At 38.4% G+C, this 14,732-nt stretch overlaps 1 protein-coding gene across 1 annotated transcript in view; it reads left to right on the forward strand.

Moving 5' to 3' along the window:
* The window catches only part of Prosbeta2 (Proteasome beta2 subunit), a 61,748-nt gene that overhangs the window by 26,745 nt on the left and 20,271 nt on the right, over positions 1–14,732 (forward strand). Inside the window, exon 4 of the mRNA XM_081744021.1 lies at positions 12,899–13,066. Within this exon, the coding sequence (XP_081600147.1) occupies positions 12,899–13,066 (168 nt within the window). The remainder of the gene's footprint in view (positions 1–12,898; positions 13,067–14,732) is intronic.

A 14,732-nucleotide genomic window follows, 5' to 3' on the forward strand; every position in this document is an offset into this window, starting at 1 on the left:
TATGCCAAGTTTCATTGTACTACCTTGAGAGATTTACAAGATTCACTTCTCTTTAAAAAAAAAAAAAATAAATAAATAAAAAAATAAAAAAAAAATAAAATAAAATAAAATAAAATAAAACTTACCCCACCCTTTTTACGATACGTATTTCTAAAAATTCTTTGTTATTTCCTGCTTTTGTAAGAAAATTATTTTTTAAAACTAAAATGTAACGACTGTACTTGTAGTAGTATGCCCAGAAAGTCACTTATCTTAACTCTTTTTAGATTACAGAAGATAAACACAGTCAAACTCATGGGCTTTCATGAACAGTTTCAGATTTCTTTTGACTTTGCGTATTCGTACATTTCCCACATGCTGCAGTTTTAAATTCACGCACTGTCAAGACCCAGGTTTCAAAAAGATACCAAACTGAAAATATGAAGCTTTGAAAATAAATTTTTGGTTTGCTTTTAATATGAAAAAAGCCTGCTTTCCTGGAAAAGTTTGCAGGCTACATCTCTAAATGACTATGTATTGGTTTCTTCAAACGTATTGTGTTGCGTATTACATTAGTAATTTAGCTTTATTTGTTGATTTTTCTTTGTGAAATATAATAACTGTCTGCGTTCTTAATATATATAGTCGGTATTTAGTGTTCACTTTTGAAACATCTAGTGGGCTTTTGTCCTAATTAAGCAAACTTTGGTGGGCTTTTGTCCTACATTTGGAAAGTTAGAGTGGACTTTTGTCCTACTTTTAATAAAATACACTCCACAGAGTATATATTGCAATTTTGAATGCTTGCTTGGTTTCAGAAAAGTCTTGTAAAATATGCTTTTTGCACATTTTTTATTAAATTCTTTTTTAGGAATTTGTCATTGAATTCCCAGCAAGCTATGACTGTAAAATGCTTGTCAGGACAAAAAGTGGTTTTGTGCAACCAGGATATTGATTAATTTCACTAATACTAGGAGCTTCTGATATAGCCTTTCCCCACCTAAAATGATCATAGTAAATGTACACTATGAATGTTTTTGTCAGGTATTGCTATCCAGAGACTATATCATGGGATTCGGAAGTCATACTGACGAATATGCATGACCAATCGCTGTTTAGAAGACCTAGGAGTTTTAGTTAACTTTTAGATATCCACTTCGCACTTAGTAATTTATACTTCATTGGGAAGTCCTTTGGCCTCTGCTATTTAAGTGTGAGGAATTGAAGACAGTAGGGCCAACAGGCTATTTCTTATTATTATTTTAACTAACGTTCTTGTTTTTTAATTCCTAAAGTATTTAATAATATTTCGAATCATAAGTGTTCCGTATCCGTTTAAGGTGAAATTTTCAACTTTCGTAACAGACTCGAAGTCGATTTAAAAAATGGAGTATAGTAGCTGATTGATTGTAGTTTAACGTTCCGTTTAGCACTGAGACTGTATAAGACATGGACCTAATGCTTAACATAGGATCAAAACTACATGAATTCCCATCAGGGATCGAACCTGGCTTTCCAGCACCTAAGATGTGTACGCTAACCATGTAGCCGTGAGGGAGATCATTGTGATATGGTAGTGTTAATTTAAGTTCGGAACGTATGCAGGGAAATAAGAAATTTCGTTTCGTGCTCCCTTAGCCCATGAAATGGATTCGAAAATGTAACGATAAGCATTACATAAAGAGGCAATTTTCAGTGTCATTCTGAGGGAAGGGGGGACGCTGAAAAAATATTTAAATGCAAAGTATTCTGTTTCCTTGCGTACTTTTCAGATATGAAGCAAAGACAGTCACATTCCATTTTAAAAATTCGACTTCCGGTCTCGACATAACTTTCGGTAGGTTGCGAAAGTTCAAAGTGCCACCATTGAATTTGCCTTATGGGATTTTGTCTCATATTGCAATTCGCTGTGCAATATTAGCCGAGTTAAGGATCTGGTACGAACTTTTACATCACCCTATACAGGGTAGACCGTTTATCTTGATACGCCCTGTAACTTTTAAACTAATGGGTACAAAACACTGAAATCTCTACCAGACAGATATCGCGAGGGTTGGGGGGATATTGTTTTATATACCGTGTAATAAAACCAGACTAACAGTGTTGCCAACTCAACATACAGTTGTATTTTTCAAATGACAACGTAAGGATACTACGTATTTCAAATCTACATGTAAAACGAAAAAAAAAAAACTTACAATGCCATACTTATTATGCAGTGTTACAAACTAAGGACGCTACAATATCGCAAACATCGAAGAACAAAATTTTGGAGGGCTCTTCAACAACAGTAACGCAAGTGATATGAAAGGGGTAGTGCACATCCAAAGTATTTTATCAGATACTATGATCATCATATGACGTATTTCAAACAAGTAAGAAAGTTACAAGAAATTGAAAATTTGGCTTTTTTCAAAGTACTTTATTTCGAGGAAGTGTTTTGTAGATTAGTATAATATCCAATCTCTTAGATGGTTTTCAGTAGACATAAGGATTACTATGCCGTTTACAGCAATTTGATATCTGTAACCACTCCAGAGATAAGAAAAAATGGTTACATTTGATATATTGCTTAAAAATTACTTTAAAAAAAATAATAATAATACTTGATTTTGCTTCTATTACATTACAGTCCTTTTTGGTAGATGTAATTGCAGGTTCTCGAAATTACATAATTTAAACAGTGTTGCTAACTTTACCATTATCATGTTTCCAGAATGGTTTGAGGTATCGAATTCCTGTAAACAGCACTATGATCTGCACATCTATTTTAAACCATCTATGTAATTGGATGAGGTACTTATAAAAGGTTTTGAAGAAAGTCAAATTTTCAGTCCTTTGTATTTTCGTTCCATTCGAAAACCGTGTTATCATGATGTAAACATTAAAGTACTTTAAATATGCATTGCCTCATCCGTCTCACTTGCGTTACTGCTGCTGTGAAGGAGATCAAACTTTGGATGTTTGTGATGCTATAGCGTCCTTAGTTTGCAACACTGAATAACAAATGTTGTATTCTAAGTTTCCGTTAATATGTAAATTTGAAATATGCAATAACTTGATGTAGTGTTATTTGAATAACTTTAACTTGATATTGAGTTGACAACACTGTTAACGTGGTGGTATCGCAGAGTACGTCAAACAATGTCTCTCTGCCGATGTTTGCATGTTACAAATTTTCAGCGTTTTTTTTTTTTTTCCTATTCGTTTAAACGCTATAAGGGCGTATCAAGATAAATGGTCTATTCTGTACATATAGGCCAGTTAAATTAGGATTTTACTGCGGAGAAGGTTCCCAAAAGCTGGATTTTTGTGTGTACTTTATTGTCGTTCTAAGCAATATCTCAAAAGTTCCCATTGATTGATTTGACTTCTACTAAAAATTTTATAGCCAGCCAAATGTCAAGAAAAATCTTTATCTGTGGAAATCTCATAAACAATTGGTCCTGTGGCAAAATAGTTATCAGAAAATGTGTTACAAGAATGGTTATATTGATCTTTTCCCTAAAAGTAACAGTTTTAGTCAATATTTTGCTGTGAAGCCTGAATAAAAGTGTATAGTAATACACTTACCGCCCACTACTTGCGAACGAAATCGTTTGGCTGACGTTAGAGTCACGAAGCGAGAACCGCCCGCCAGACGTGACAGGAATCTCATTCGGTCAGCCAGTGTGATGCTTGTGTGTAGAATATGGAAGACCGGCGATATATCAAAGTTGGTTAGGGGCCAGTTTGTGATGACCAAACAGTTAGAAACAAACTTCTCGGAATCAGCGCGACTTGTCGGGTGTTCGGGAGCTGCCATCGTGAATCCACCGCCAAACAACAAATGGGGCAGCCTCACCTGATTAAAGATGTCGGACGTAATAGACTGTCAAGCCTATTACAACAGGATAGGACGCAAACTGTGGCACAATTAAACGCAAACTTTAATAATGAAGAAAGCGCAAGTGTGTCTGATTACACAGTTCTCCATATATTTAAGATACGAGCCTCTACAGCTGAATCCCACACGTGTACCAATGTTAACCACACAGCATCGTTGATTACAACTGGAATGGGGACGTACCCATCGTCATTGGAACGCCGAGCAATGGCACAACGTTTCATGGTCCGATAACTCAAAATATTGCTTTCATTACATCGATGGCTGGTTCAGAATCCGTCATCTTCCAGGGAAGAGCTACTCGAGCCGTGCACAGTGGCACAGCAACAGATCGGTTGAGTTCCATAGTGATTTGGAGAATCTTCACATGATCATCCGTGAGTCCAGTAGAGCATGTGGAAGGAACCGGACAACCTCTAGCTGATCACGTATATCCATTCATGTGGGCCATGTTTCCGTCTGGCAATGGCATCTTCCAGCAATACAACGTTTCTTGTTACAAGGCCAACGTTGTACCGCAGTGATCCGAGAAAGGACAGTTGCGAATTTCTGTTGTTGCAATAGTACCCTAACTTACCTGATCTTAACTCAATTGAATATCTATGGGATGTTATTGAATGCCAAATCTGAGCTCATCGCAGAATTTACAAGAATTATGAACATCAGCATCATCTTGATCTTGTTTTACGTTTTAACATATTAACTTCTGAGATAATTCGGAAATATATAGTTTTTCTGTTTTATCAAGTATTTTTCTTGACTCACTGAAACATTCCTTCATGTATAGAAGAGAATTTCAGTAGAGACAGGAAGATCAGCAAATCGATGAATTTGCTTCATAACTTTAGTATTTTCACTAGTATTGTTATAACCGTCGAATATAATCATTGCATTAGGATCAAAATGTTTATACATGTAATTAATACATTTCTGAAGGATGCAGAGAAATATATCTTCTTGATTCCATACAATACGATGTAAAGTAAATCTTTGATCATCGATGTAAGTAATATTTGTGGAATCAAATGTAACAACTATTGGTTCAAACCAGTCGTAGAGAAATTTTCTAGTTTCCTGCTATATTCATTAACTTACAAATCATTAACTATTTATTACACACATCATAACATCTGCTACATTGTTTTTCAATCTCATCATCTACTTTCGACACCTAGTCTGTTTAGCAGCACCATTCTTGCTAACCTAACAAGACATGGTTTGCATCAATCACGAACCTACAACACTTTTTCATAGTATTGTTTATTTTTGCTAATTCACTATTCATAACCATACACTATGTGATCAAAAGTATCTGGACACCCCAAAAACATACGTTTTTCATATTATGTGCATTGTGCTGCCACCTACTGCCAGGTACTCATTATCAGCGACCTCAGTAGTCATTAGACATCGTGAGAAAGCAGAATGGGGCGCTCCGTGGAGCTCACGGACTTCGAACGTGGTCAGGTGATTGGGGTCACTTGTGTCAGAAGTCTGTACGCGAGATTTCCACACTCCTAAACATCCCTAGGTCCACTGTGTCTGATGTGATAGTGAAATGGAAACGTGAAGGAACATGTACAGTAAAAAAAGCGTACAGGCCGACCTCGTCTGTTGACTGACAGAGACCGCCGACAGTTGAAGAGGGTCGTAAAGTGTAATCGGCAGACATCTATCTAGACCATCACACAGGAATTCCAAACTGCATCAGGATCCACTCCAAATACCATGACAGTTAGGCGTGAGGTGAGAAACTTGGATTTCATGGCCGAGCAGCTGCCCATAAGCCACACATCACGCAGTTAAATGCCAAACGACGCCTCGCTTGGTATAAGAAGCGTAAACATTGGACGATTGAATAGTGGAAAAACGTTGTGTGAAGTGACATATCGCGGTACACAATGTGGCGATCCAGTGGCAGTGTGTGGGTATGGCGAATGCCCAGTGAACGTCATCTGTCAGCGTGTGTAGTGCCAACAGTAAAATTCGGAGGTGGTGGTGTTATGGTGTGGTCGTGTTTTTTTTGGAGGGGGCTTGCACCCCTTGTTGTTTTGCGTGGCACTCTCACAGCGCAGGCCTACATTGATGTTTTAAGCACCTTCTTGCTTCCCACTGTTGAAGAGTAATTCGGGGATGGCGATTGCATCTTTCAACACGATCGAGCACCTGTTCATACTGCACGGCCTGTGGCGGAGTGGTTACATGACCATAACATCCCTGTAATGTACTGGACTGCACAGTGTCCTGACTTGAATCCTATAGAACACCTTTGGGATGTTTTGGAACGCTGACTTCGTGCCAGGCCTCACCGACCTACATCGATACCTCTCCTCAAGTCAGCACTCCGTGAAGAATGGGCTGCCATTCCCCAAGAAACCTTCAAGCACCTTATTGAAAGTATGCTTGCGAGAGTGGAAGCTGTCATCAAGGCTAAGGGTGGGCCAACACCACATTGAATTCCAGCAGTACCGATGGAGGGCGCCACGAACTTGTAAGTCATTTTCAGCCAGGTGCCCGGATACTTTTGATCACATTGTGTACTTCCAAACTCATTCGTCTTTCAAAGTTTTGGTTCAGTTAAACTCGTAAGTTAATCCTCGTTTGGTACTTCTCCCACCAGTTACACCACCTATCATGGTACCGAGTAAATAGTTTTTTTATTTATCTGCGCTAATTGTCAACAGTACAGATCCGAATCTATCGTTCTGCACGGCGGCAGCAGCAGCTTGTAATGCACAATGCCCTTCCAGTCCCACCAAACGCCAGTATCGCCCTGCTGGGTGTTAGTATGGCTTTGCTACAAACTATAGAGCTTCTCGCTTCGATCACGATCTTTTTGCTCATCATTTCAGTAGATAGAGATTCATTGATAGAAATTCAATGGAGTAAACTGTTTTCTTGTCATATCATGTAAGCACCCAAATGTCGACCTGCTTTTATAGCCAGCTTTCTCCCAATGATTTAACACTATTTTGTGATGAATGGTTAGGTCATAGTGTGTGTCATGACTGCTTACATGCTGGTCTTGCTCGACTTTGCCCAGCATATCGCCCATTTTTGTTGTGACTGCTTGCTCACTGCGAGTAGCATCTTAGACATTGAAATTTCCAGAATGAAAGCGACTGGACCATCTTTTGGCTATTGCTTTCCATAACGTATCTTTCCCATAAACAACACAAATTTCTTCACGGGCCTGCGCAGCATTTGCACCTTTATCAAATAAAATTTTAAAATGTTGTGCCATTTTGCAGAAAGTTCACTAATCTTCACGGGACCGTACCTTACAACTCATAATAAGAATTCCAATACATTTTGTACATTATTAGCTTCAGCTGTCAAATGACGTTAGGCCTAAACCGTTCCGACTCTCATACTCTTGAGATATGGGGCAATAACGCCATTTCGTGCGCAAAAGGCTCGCTACTTTTTAGACTATGTGATATCACATCAAATCATCCGCCGATGGCAAAATCAGTACCCAATTAACACAAATGTTTTCCCATCGGAACAGCATTTCCTGCCATATTCATTAACATGCAAATCATTCACATACACTACATCATAACATATACTACATTGTTTTCTATTTCTGATACTATTCTATTCAACAACTCCGTCCTTGTTAAGCTAACACGATATTTATGATTTACGACATATATCTACATTATCATGTACAGAGGGTAGACAAAAAAATCTAAAAACACTTCATACAGGACACATAAGTTTGGCCCTCCACTGTACAACACGTGTTGCAGTTGCCGGTCGTTTTTTGTTTTCAATGTGTCATGTGGACCTTCCTCTTCCGTCAGCAGTAACCAGTTCACCTGTGAGTGTCGTGGTGTGCAAGTGGTGCTGTAAAATGGGTGACCTGAGAGACTTCCAGAGAGGCATGATCGTTGGCGCCCTTCTGGTTGGAACTTCAGTTGCAACAGTGGCGAACATTGTGGGGGTATCGAAAGGCACTGTGTCCAATGTCACGAGGGCATACACAATTCATGGGCAGACGACGTCTGCAAAGCACAACAGTGGTCAAAATAGAATCATGTCAGATAGGGACCGGAGGGCATTAAAACGGATTGTAACAGCTAAAAAGAAAACCACTGCAATGAAAATTACATCTGAACTCAATTCCGGCCTACAGAACCCGGTTTCATCGAAAACAGTGTGACGGGAACTTCATAAAATGAAAATTCATTGCACGGCCGCTATCGCCAAACCCTGGTCACAGCAGTAAATGCGAAGAGGCGTATCCAGTGGTGCATGGACCTCAAGGCGTAGACTCATGAGCAGTGGAAACACCTAATGTGGTCCGATGAATCGACTTTCACCTTGTTTCCAACAACCGGTCGTGTTTACATATGGAGAACACCGTCGCAGGCCTATGATACAGACTGTCTGCTCCCAACTGTAAAGTATGCGGGTGGTTCTGTTACAGTATGGGCAGTGATATCGTGGTTTTCTGCCCTGCATGGAATGATGAATGCTAAGGCGTATGAAGCCATTTTGGGGGACCAGGTTCTACCCATAGCCCAAATATTGTTCCCTGGTGGTGATGGAATCTACCAAGATGATTTGGCACCCTGTCACGCTGCAAAAACGGTGAAATCATGGTTTGAGGAGCATGACCAGGAGCTATCACATTTCCCTGGGTCCTACAATCACCAACATCATTGAGCCATTGTGGTCTGTTAGAAAGACGTGTTCGGTCTTATTACTCTCCATCAGCATCCCTTAAGAAAAGAGCATATTTTGGAGGAACAATGGTACCAAATTCCACACACCACGATTCAGGAACTGTATACGTCCATTCCAGGTCGGATCCAAGCTGTTTTGGACGCAAAAGGAGGCCCCACACCATACTAGGTATGATTTTCACACTTTTGCAAACGTTTATTTATTTATTTATTTATTTATTTATTTATTTATTTTAGTCCAACCCCTGTATGAATACATTGCTATTTATTTTATTTACGCTACAAACCACAATATCTCTGAAACGGCTACTTTATGCTGAAAAAGGAAGTGGGTTAGAACGATTATTGTAACAAATTTTCAAAGCTAAAATGTATTGTCATATGATTAATAGTTCACATTTTCACGAAAGCAGATTTTGACTTATAAAATTTTTTATCAGGGGTCTATTCAGTGGGGACTTTCGGTATGCTGTTAAGAGTAGCAATATGAAGATCCACACAGTTTCAGCTTTCTGATACATTTTCCGCAGAATATTTATATTTTACTTTAATTTTAACTGAACTAACATGTAAGACACACACACAAAAATTAAGTGCTTCGACTAAACGTTTCATCAGATCGAGAGTAGCGTTCTAACCAGTGGCGGTGATTGGACGTTAAAATAAAAAGGGGGGAGGGGAGGAAGATATCTGAATATTTACATATCAATCGTAGTTTCCCTGTTTCTAACACTTTGTTTGACGAAAGGTTTGTATAACTAATAGAATACTATCTTTTTCGGTTAAAATACCGTATATCGTACTTCATAGTTTATTAAGTAAATTGACAAGAGCAACGGAAGTAGGTATTAGTCCTTTGTACTCTCAAACAACTAATGTGTAAGAAGAGATTTGATTCATTGCTCATGAACATTTAAAATTCTGTCTGGAAAACTACGTGATCAGATTATTTAATAACAAATTTGCAAAACAAATATATAGAAAGAATAATATTAATCATAGCAATGAATAATGAGGCTTGTTTTATAGAAGTTATATTGAAACTGGGGATTGATGAACAACTTAATTTTTAATCCCACACATGCTATTAAATGTATGTTATTTCCCTTAGAAAGTGAAAGACAGTAAGTACAGGCATATGCTACAACATTTAAAGAAATACTTGCTTTTGCAGCTTCCGGTAACTTGTTCGTTGCCATTAGGTGTAGTTTTCACTTTCTTGGAACACATCAAAACACAATACTTAGACTCACTCCACATTCCACTTATACAAAATGATCCTAAAACCTAGAATTATGTTGAATTCGCTAAATTTAATTGTACCTAGGTATGTACACTCGTACACCCCTAAACACAACCACTTCACTCGCATATTACGCTGCAAAACAATGGAAAAAGAGAAGTTGTTTCTTATTTCTTTCTTTTTAATCAATATTTCTTACTATTATAAAGGTAACCAAGAAAGTTCTGACGTTTTTTCAACCACCACCTTCGAACATCGATATGTCACCTAAGATGTACCTGGAAGATCAAAAATAGTCCATGAGCATCGACGACCTTCTGCCAACGTTCTGGAAGACCATGGATTCCATCGCGGTAGGACTTAGTGGGCCGTGAAGCGAAGAAAATATCAAGTCCATTTTGAAACTCTACTAGGGATTTGAACTGGCGTCCTCGAAGATGGTTGTCCAAGGAATGGAACAGGCAATAATTGGACGGTGCATGTCCGAGGAGTATGGCGGATGCAATAGTGTTACCCATCCAAAGCGTAGAATGGTGTCCCGGGTCATCGTAACTACGTGGGGTTTAGTGTTGGCCTGTAGTGTTGCCCTTTGCGATTCAGAAGTGCTGGCTCAAGATTTTTGAGTTTTTCTTGAACACGGCTCAACTGCTGAAAGTACACATTTGCATTGATACTCTGACCAGCTGGTAGCAGTTCCTGGTGCACGATGCCGCCAAACACACTCAGGAGGACCTTCTGGTACAGTGCTGGTTTTGGCTATTTTGGAACCGGTTCATAGGATGCTAACCAATGATGACGGCGGTGTGAAGCTGCGTACAGGACCCACTTCTCATTGCTCTGTCCAGAAATAGCTCCTTCCTCAGATGAAACAGCAAAGACACAGGTGTCTGCTCGCGTTGCCTTTTGGCTGGGAGTCAAATCATGTGGGACCTATCGACCCAACTTGTAGTGCTTCCCAAATTGATGGAGGTGCTTCCGAATGGTTTCTCCATTCACACTGAATTGTAGTCCCAGTTTCTCACATGTCTGGCCACTGTACGTCTCAATTACTGCCTGAAGATCGTTTTGTACATGTGTTGGTCTTCCGGCGCGTTGTGCGTCTTCGAGTGTTTTATCATCGTCCTTAAACTTGTTAAACCATCGCTGCACTGTCCGCGTAGTCACGACAACCTCACCAAAGGCCTGGCATATCTTCCGCCCCGTTGCAGCGGCATTTGACCCCAGTTTGAACTCGTACAGTATACACTTCCGTATACACTCCCTTATGACACACTATGGAGGTCCCATGTTCACTCTGCCCTTACGCAAGTTCACGGTGTGAGGAACTGCCACAACCAGGTATTATGTTGGATATAGCCACACCAGCAACTGACCTTCGCCTTATCTCCATTCGCATTCAACTCACGGTGTGGGAGCCAATTGAACACAGGCCTCCACAAAAAGCGACACAACTTTCTTCCTTAGCTTTATAGAAAGAAGAAAAGATATTTTAGGAACTTTCAATTTTTGTGCAATTAAAGAATTATTTGTGAAAGACTTTGAAATGTTCTTTCAGTTAGTTTCAGTGCGGCTGACTAACATATCGAGTCCTTGTAAGTAGAAGTGAAAGTATGCTGGAATTGTTGTGCTCCAACAGGTTATTTTTTGGGTTATTTTCTCTGGCAATTAAAAAGCAATTCCTGTAGCTTTCGTAACTCGACAGGAAGACAACCAAAACATACTCACGCAACGTCAAATATTATATGGCACCATTATTTTCTATGAACCAGTAATACATAGAAAAACTATACATTTCCAGATGAAACTATATACACTAATTGGTTACTCCAAAAAAGTGGGGGGCAACTACCCCCTTTGCTCCCCCTAATCGCCGCCCATGGTTCTAACAGTGTGCCCTTTTGAACTCTTCGCAGTTTTCTTTTGGTTTATTTTTTCTTTGGTGCCCATTTTTCCCCGTCCCTATTAGATAAAGCGTTTTAGTGACAGAACTTCTAGTGTACTTGATTATTTTCGTTGTTCATTTTTTTCTTCTAAAAATCGAGGACATCATATGTTTTGATATGATTTTTTGTTAAACATCCGACTGTTATGCCTTTTAAGCTAAAGGAGACGGAACACACATATCGAACGAGTTCAACTAAACTCATCCGATTCGAATCAATCTTTAACATAATGGTAGTCAAACTTCACCTGCTACGTAAGCGTGTGAAATATCATGTTGTGCAGGTTTTCGGTTCCCGAGATACGAGCGGTCAAATTTTGCGTCTAATTTTTGAAGAAAAAGAAAAAGAAAAAAAAGGAAAAAAATCGAACCCATCCGATCGGAATTAAATTTGACATGCTATAACAGCGTGTGAAATACTATGTTAGGTGCGTTTTCGATTCCTGAGACATTGGCGGTCAAATTTTGAGACATATTTACGAAAAAAAATATGCATTGCGCTGACCCGATTGGGATCAAACTTGGTATGGCTGTAAACTTTGGCCTGCTATGTAATCGTATAAAATATGTTATTATGCATGCTTTTTTCTAAGTATGCATAAATGAAATTCTAAATCTATTCATTGGGCAAAAATAAATAAATAAATAAATAGTAATCAGAAGTCATTCTTAAAAAGAAAATAAAAATCAAGTGATATTTTTTTCGACTATGCGTAATTTACTTGTTTGGTAAGTCCCGAATAAAATTCCTTGGAATGTCAACACTGTAAAGTTGTGTGTTGCATATTTTAGACCTAGAATTTGCAGAGAAAGTGATTGAAGAAATCATTTGTGGAAAATCTTTTGCAGTTTAAAGTTATGGAGTCCTTTATAGAATTCTTTCGAGTGATATTTCAGTATAGCATGTGGAAAATTCCTGTATATCGTCCTGGTTTACAGTTTTTACATTCTGCATATGTAAGTACTTACTTTACTTCTGGTGTAACTATGTAGCGTGATGTGAATACCGCGCACATAATAATGAATGTGAAATGACAAGATCAAGTAACAACATTTTTTATTGATTTCTGTTAATTTAAAAGTTCCATTGTTAATAATATTGTTAAGGTATACATATCTATAAAGTAGATATCATGTTTATTTGTTTTTAATAGGGAATGATTGGAGCTGCTCTTGTTCTCGGAGGTGTTGATACAACTGGTCCTCATTTGTATTGTATCTATCCGCATGGATCATCTGACAAGCTCCCGTATGCTACAATGGGTTCAGGATCTCTTGCAGCCATGGGTGTGTTTGAAACATTTTGGAAACCCAATATGACGGTAAGTTTTCAGTTTGTTTACTTATTTTCATATGATAGGTACGAGTGAATTTAGACAGATATATAGAAATGAAATTTCCAAATATAAAAATTTTAATAAGAACAAATGTAATGCAATGTCGAGTTTACAGTGTTAATACTTCTTATTACCGGCTCATTCCACGTCCAATCACCCAGAAAAAATCCGAAATGTCACCCACTGACTCAGATTTTAATGGAACTTTGTGTACTTGTTAACACTATTACGGTATGAAGACCTGTAAAATTTTTCTTCCGAAATCCTAATAGTTTGTGAGAAATACGAGACCAAAGTTTCAGAATTTCAGGCATCCCGGTCGTTCACGGGGCCATCTAATATTTCGTAGAGCTTAATATAAAAATTCATATCTTAGTACCTACGCAATGTATCACTTGGAAATTTCTACCCGAAGTTTATATAAATCTGTAGAGCTAATAAAAAAAAAACACCATCAAGATTACTATACATGGGCCATTCCATGCGAAATCAACAAAGCCCACAACCCGACCATCTTAGATTTTTACCAAATTTTAGTATTTCGTAGGGATTGTCGAGATATGAAATTGTGCAAAGTTGTAGCTTCCTATGTGACGAAGTTTCTGAATTATGGGGGCTCAAATATACGAAAAAATCGTCAACTTTGGTACATACTGGGAACTTTCGGACAACACTGCTCTTGATCTAATTGACGTAGAGAGCTGATTCTTGTTTTGTTTGAAAGGGTATAAAATAAGCTTTCCAACGATATATCGCATGCCTAGTTTTGAAAGACTATCTATTCAAGGTCACCCACGGTGACCTTTTGACCTTGAACTTTTGAGGATGCATACCTTCGACTTTTCTAAAACTCGCATATAATTTACACACAAGCTTACTCTATAACATAACTGAAACAGAAGTTGGGACGGTAATGGGAACTTTCAATAAAATTGTTTTTTCAGTAACACTTTTTTTCGTACCAGACAGAGTTTTAATTTATAAAGCAGTTTGCAACACTGCATTTAATGTACTACTAATAAAAAGCTATATCCATCGTGTCCAAGCTGGAAAAGAGTTAGTTTATTTGAAAAATAACGTACCACGTAAGTCAGTGAGTCCTCAGACGTATCCATGCATCCAGCCGCTGCATTGTGACCGTACTTTCCTCTGAAGTTAATGTGTATGTTCTTCCTGTGGCAGTGCAAGGATCCACTTTTGCGAGAACATCACACCTTCGTACCCAACAAATATCTGGGTGTTGCGGAAATACAAAAGATCCTGATGGTCCATGAGGATGAAGGAAATTAATTTCTACATCATCTGTATCTTCAGATACACTACGTACACATCCGAGCCACCAATGTTTATTGTACACACACGTAACAAATCCATTTATTTCTTGAAATTGTAAGGAATCCGAATGAGCCACCAAACTGTATTCTGTATATTCACTACACATAGAATAACGTTTCACATGTACAACATCTTGTGTAACAGGAATAACAGCATGAATCTTTTGGGTGCCAGGAATGGGAATAGCTTTAGAAAAACGGTCACACAGGAGTGACGCTTCCGCTTCGTATTCTTTATTAGTGACATATTTAAAGTCCATATGTTTTATATTTTGCCTTGCCCAATCATATAATTGTCTTGGTGTCATTATCTAGTC

This window comes from Thermobia domestica, chromosome 2, assembly GCF_964235325.1.
Source record: "Thermobia domestica chromosome 2, izTheDome1.hap1.1, whole genome shotgun sequence".
Taxonomy (NCBI): Eukaryota; Metazoa; Arthropoda; class Insecta; order Zygentoma; family Lepismatidae; genus Thermobia; species Thermobia domestica.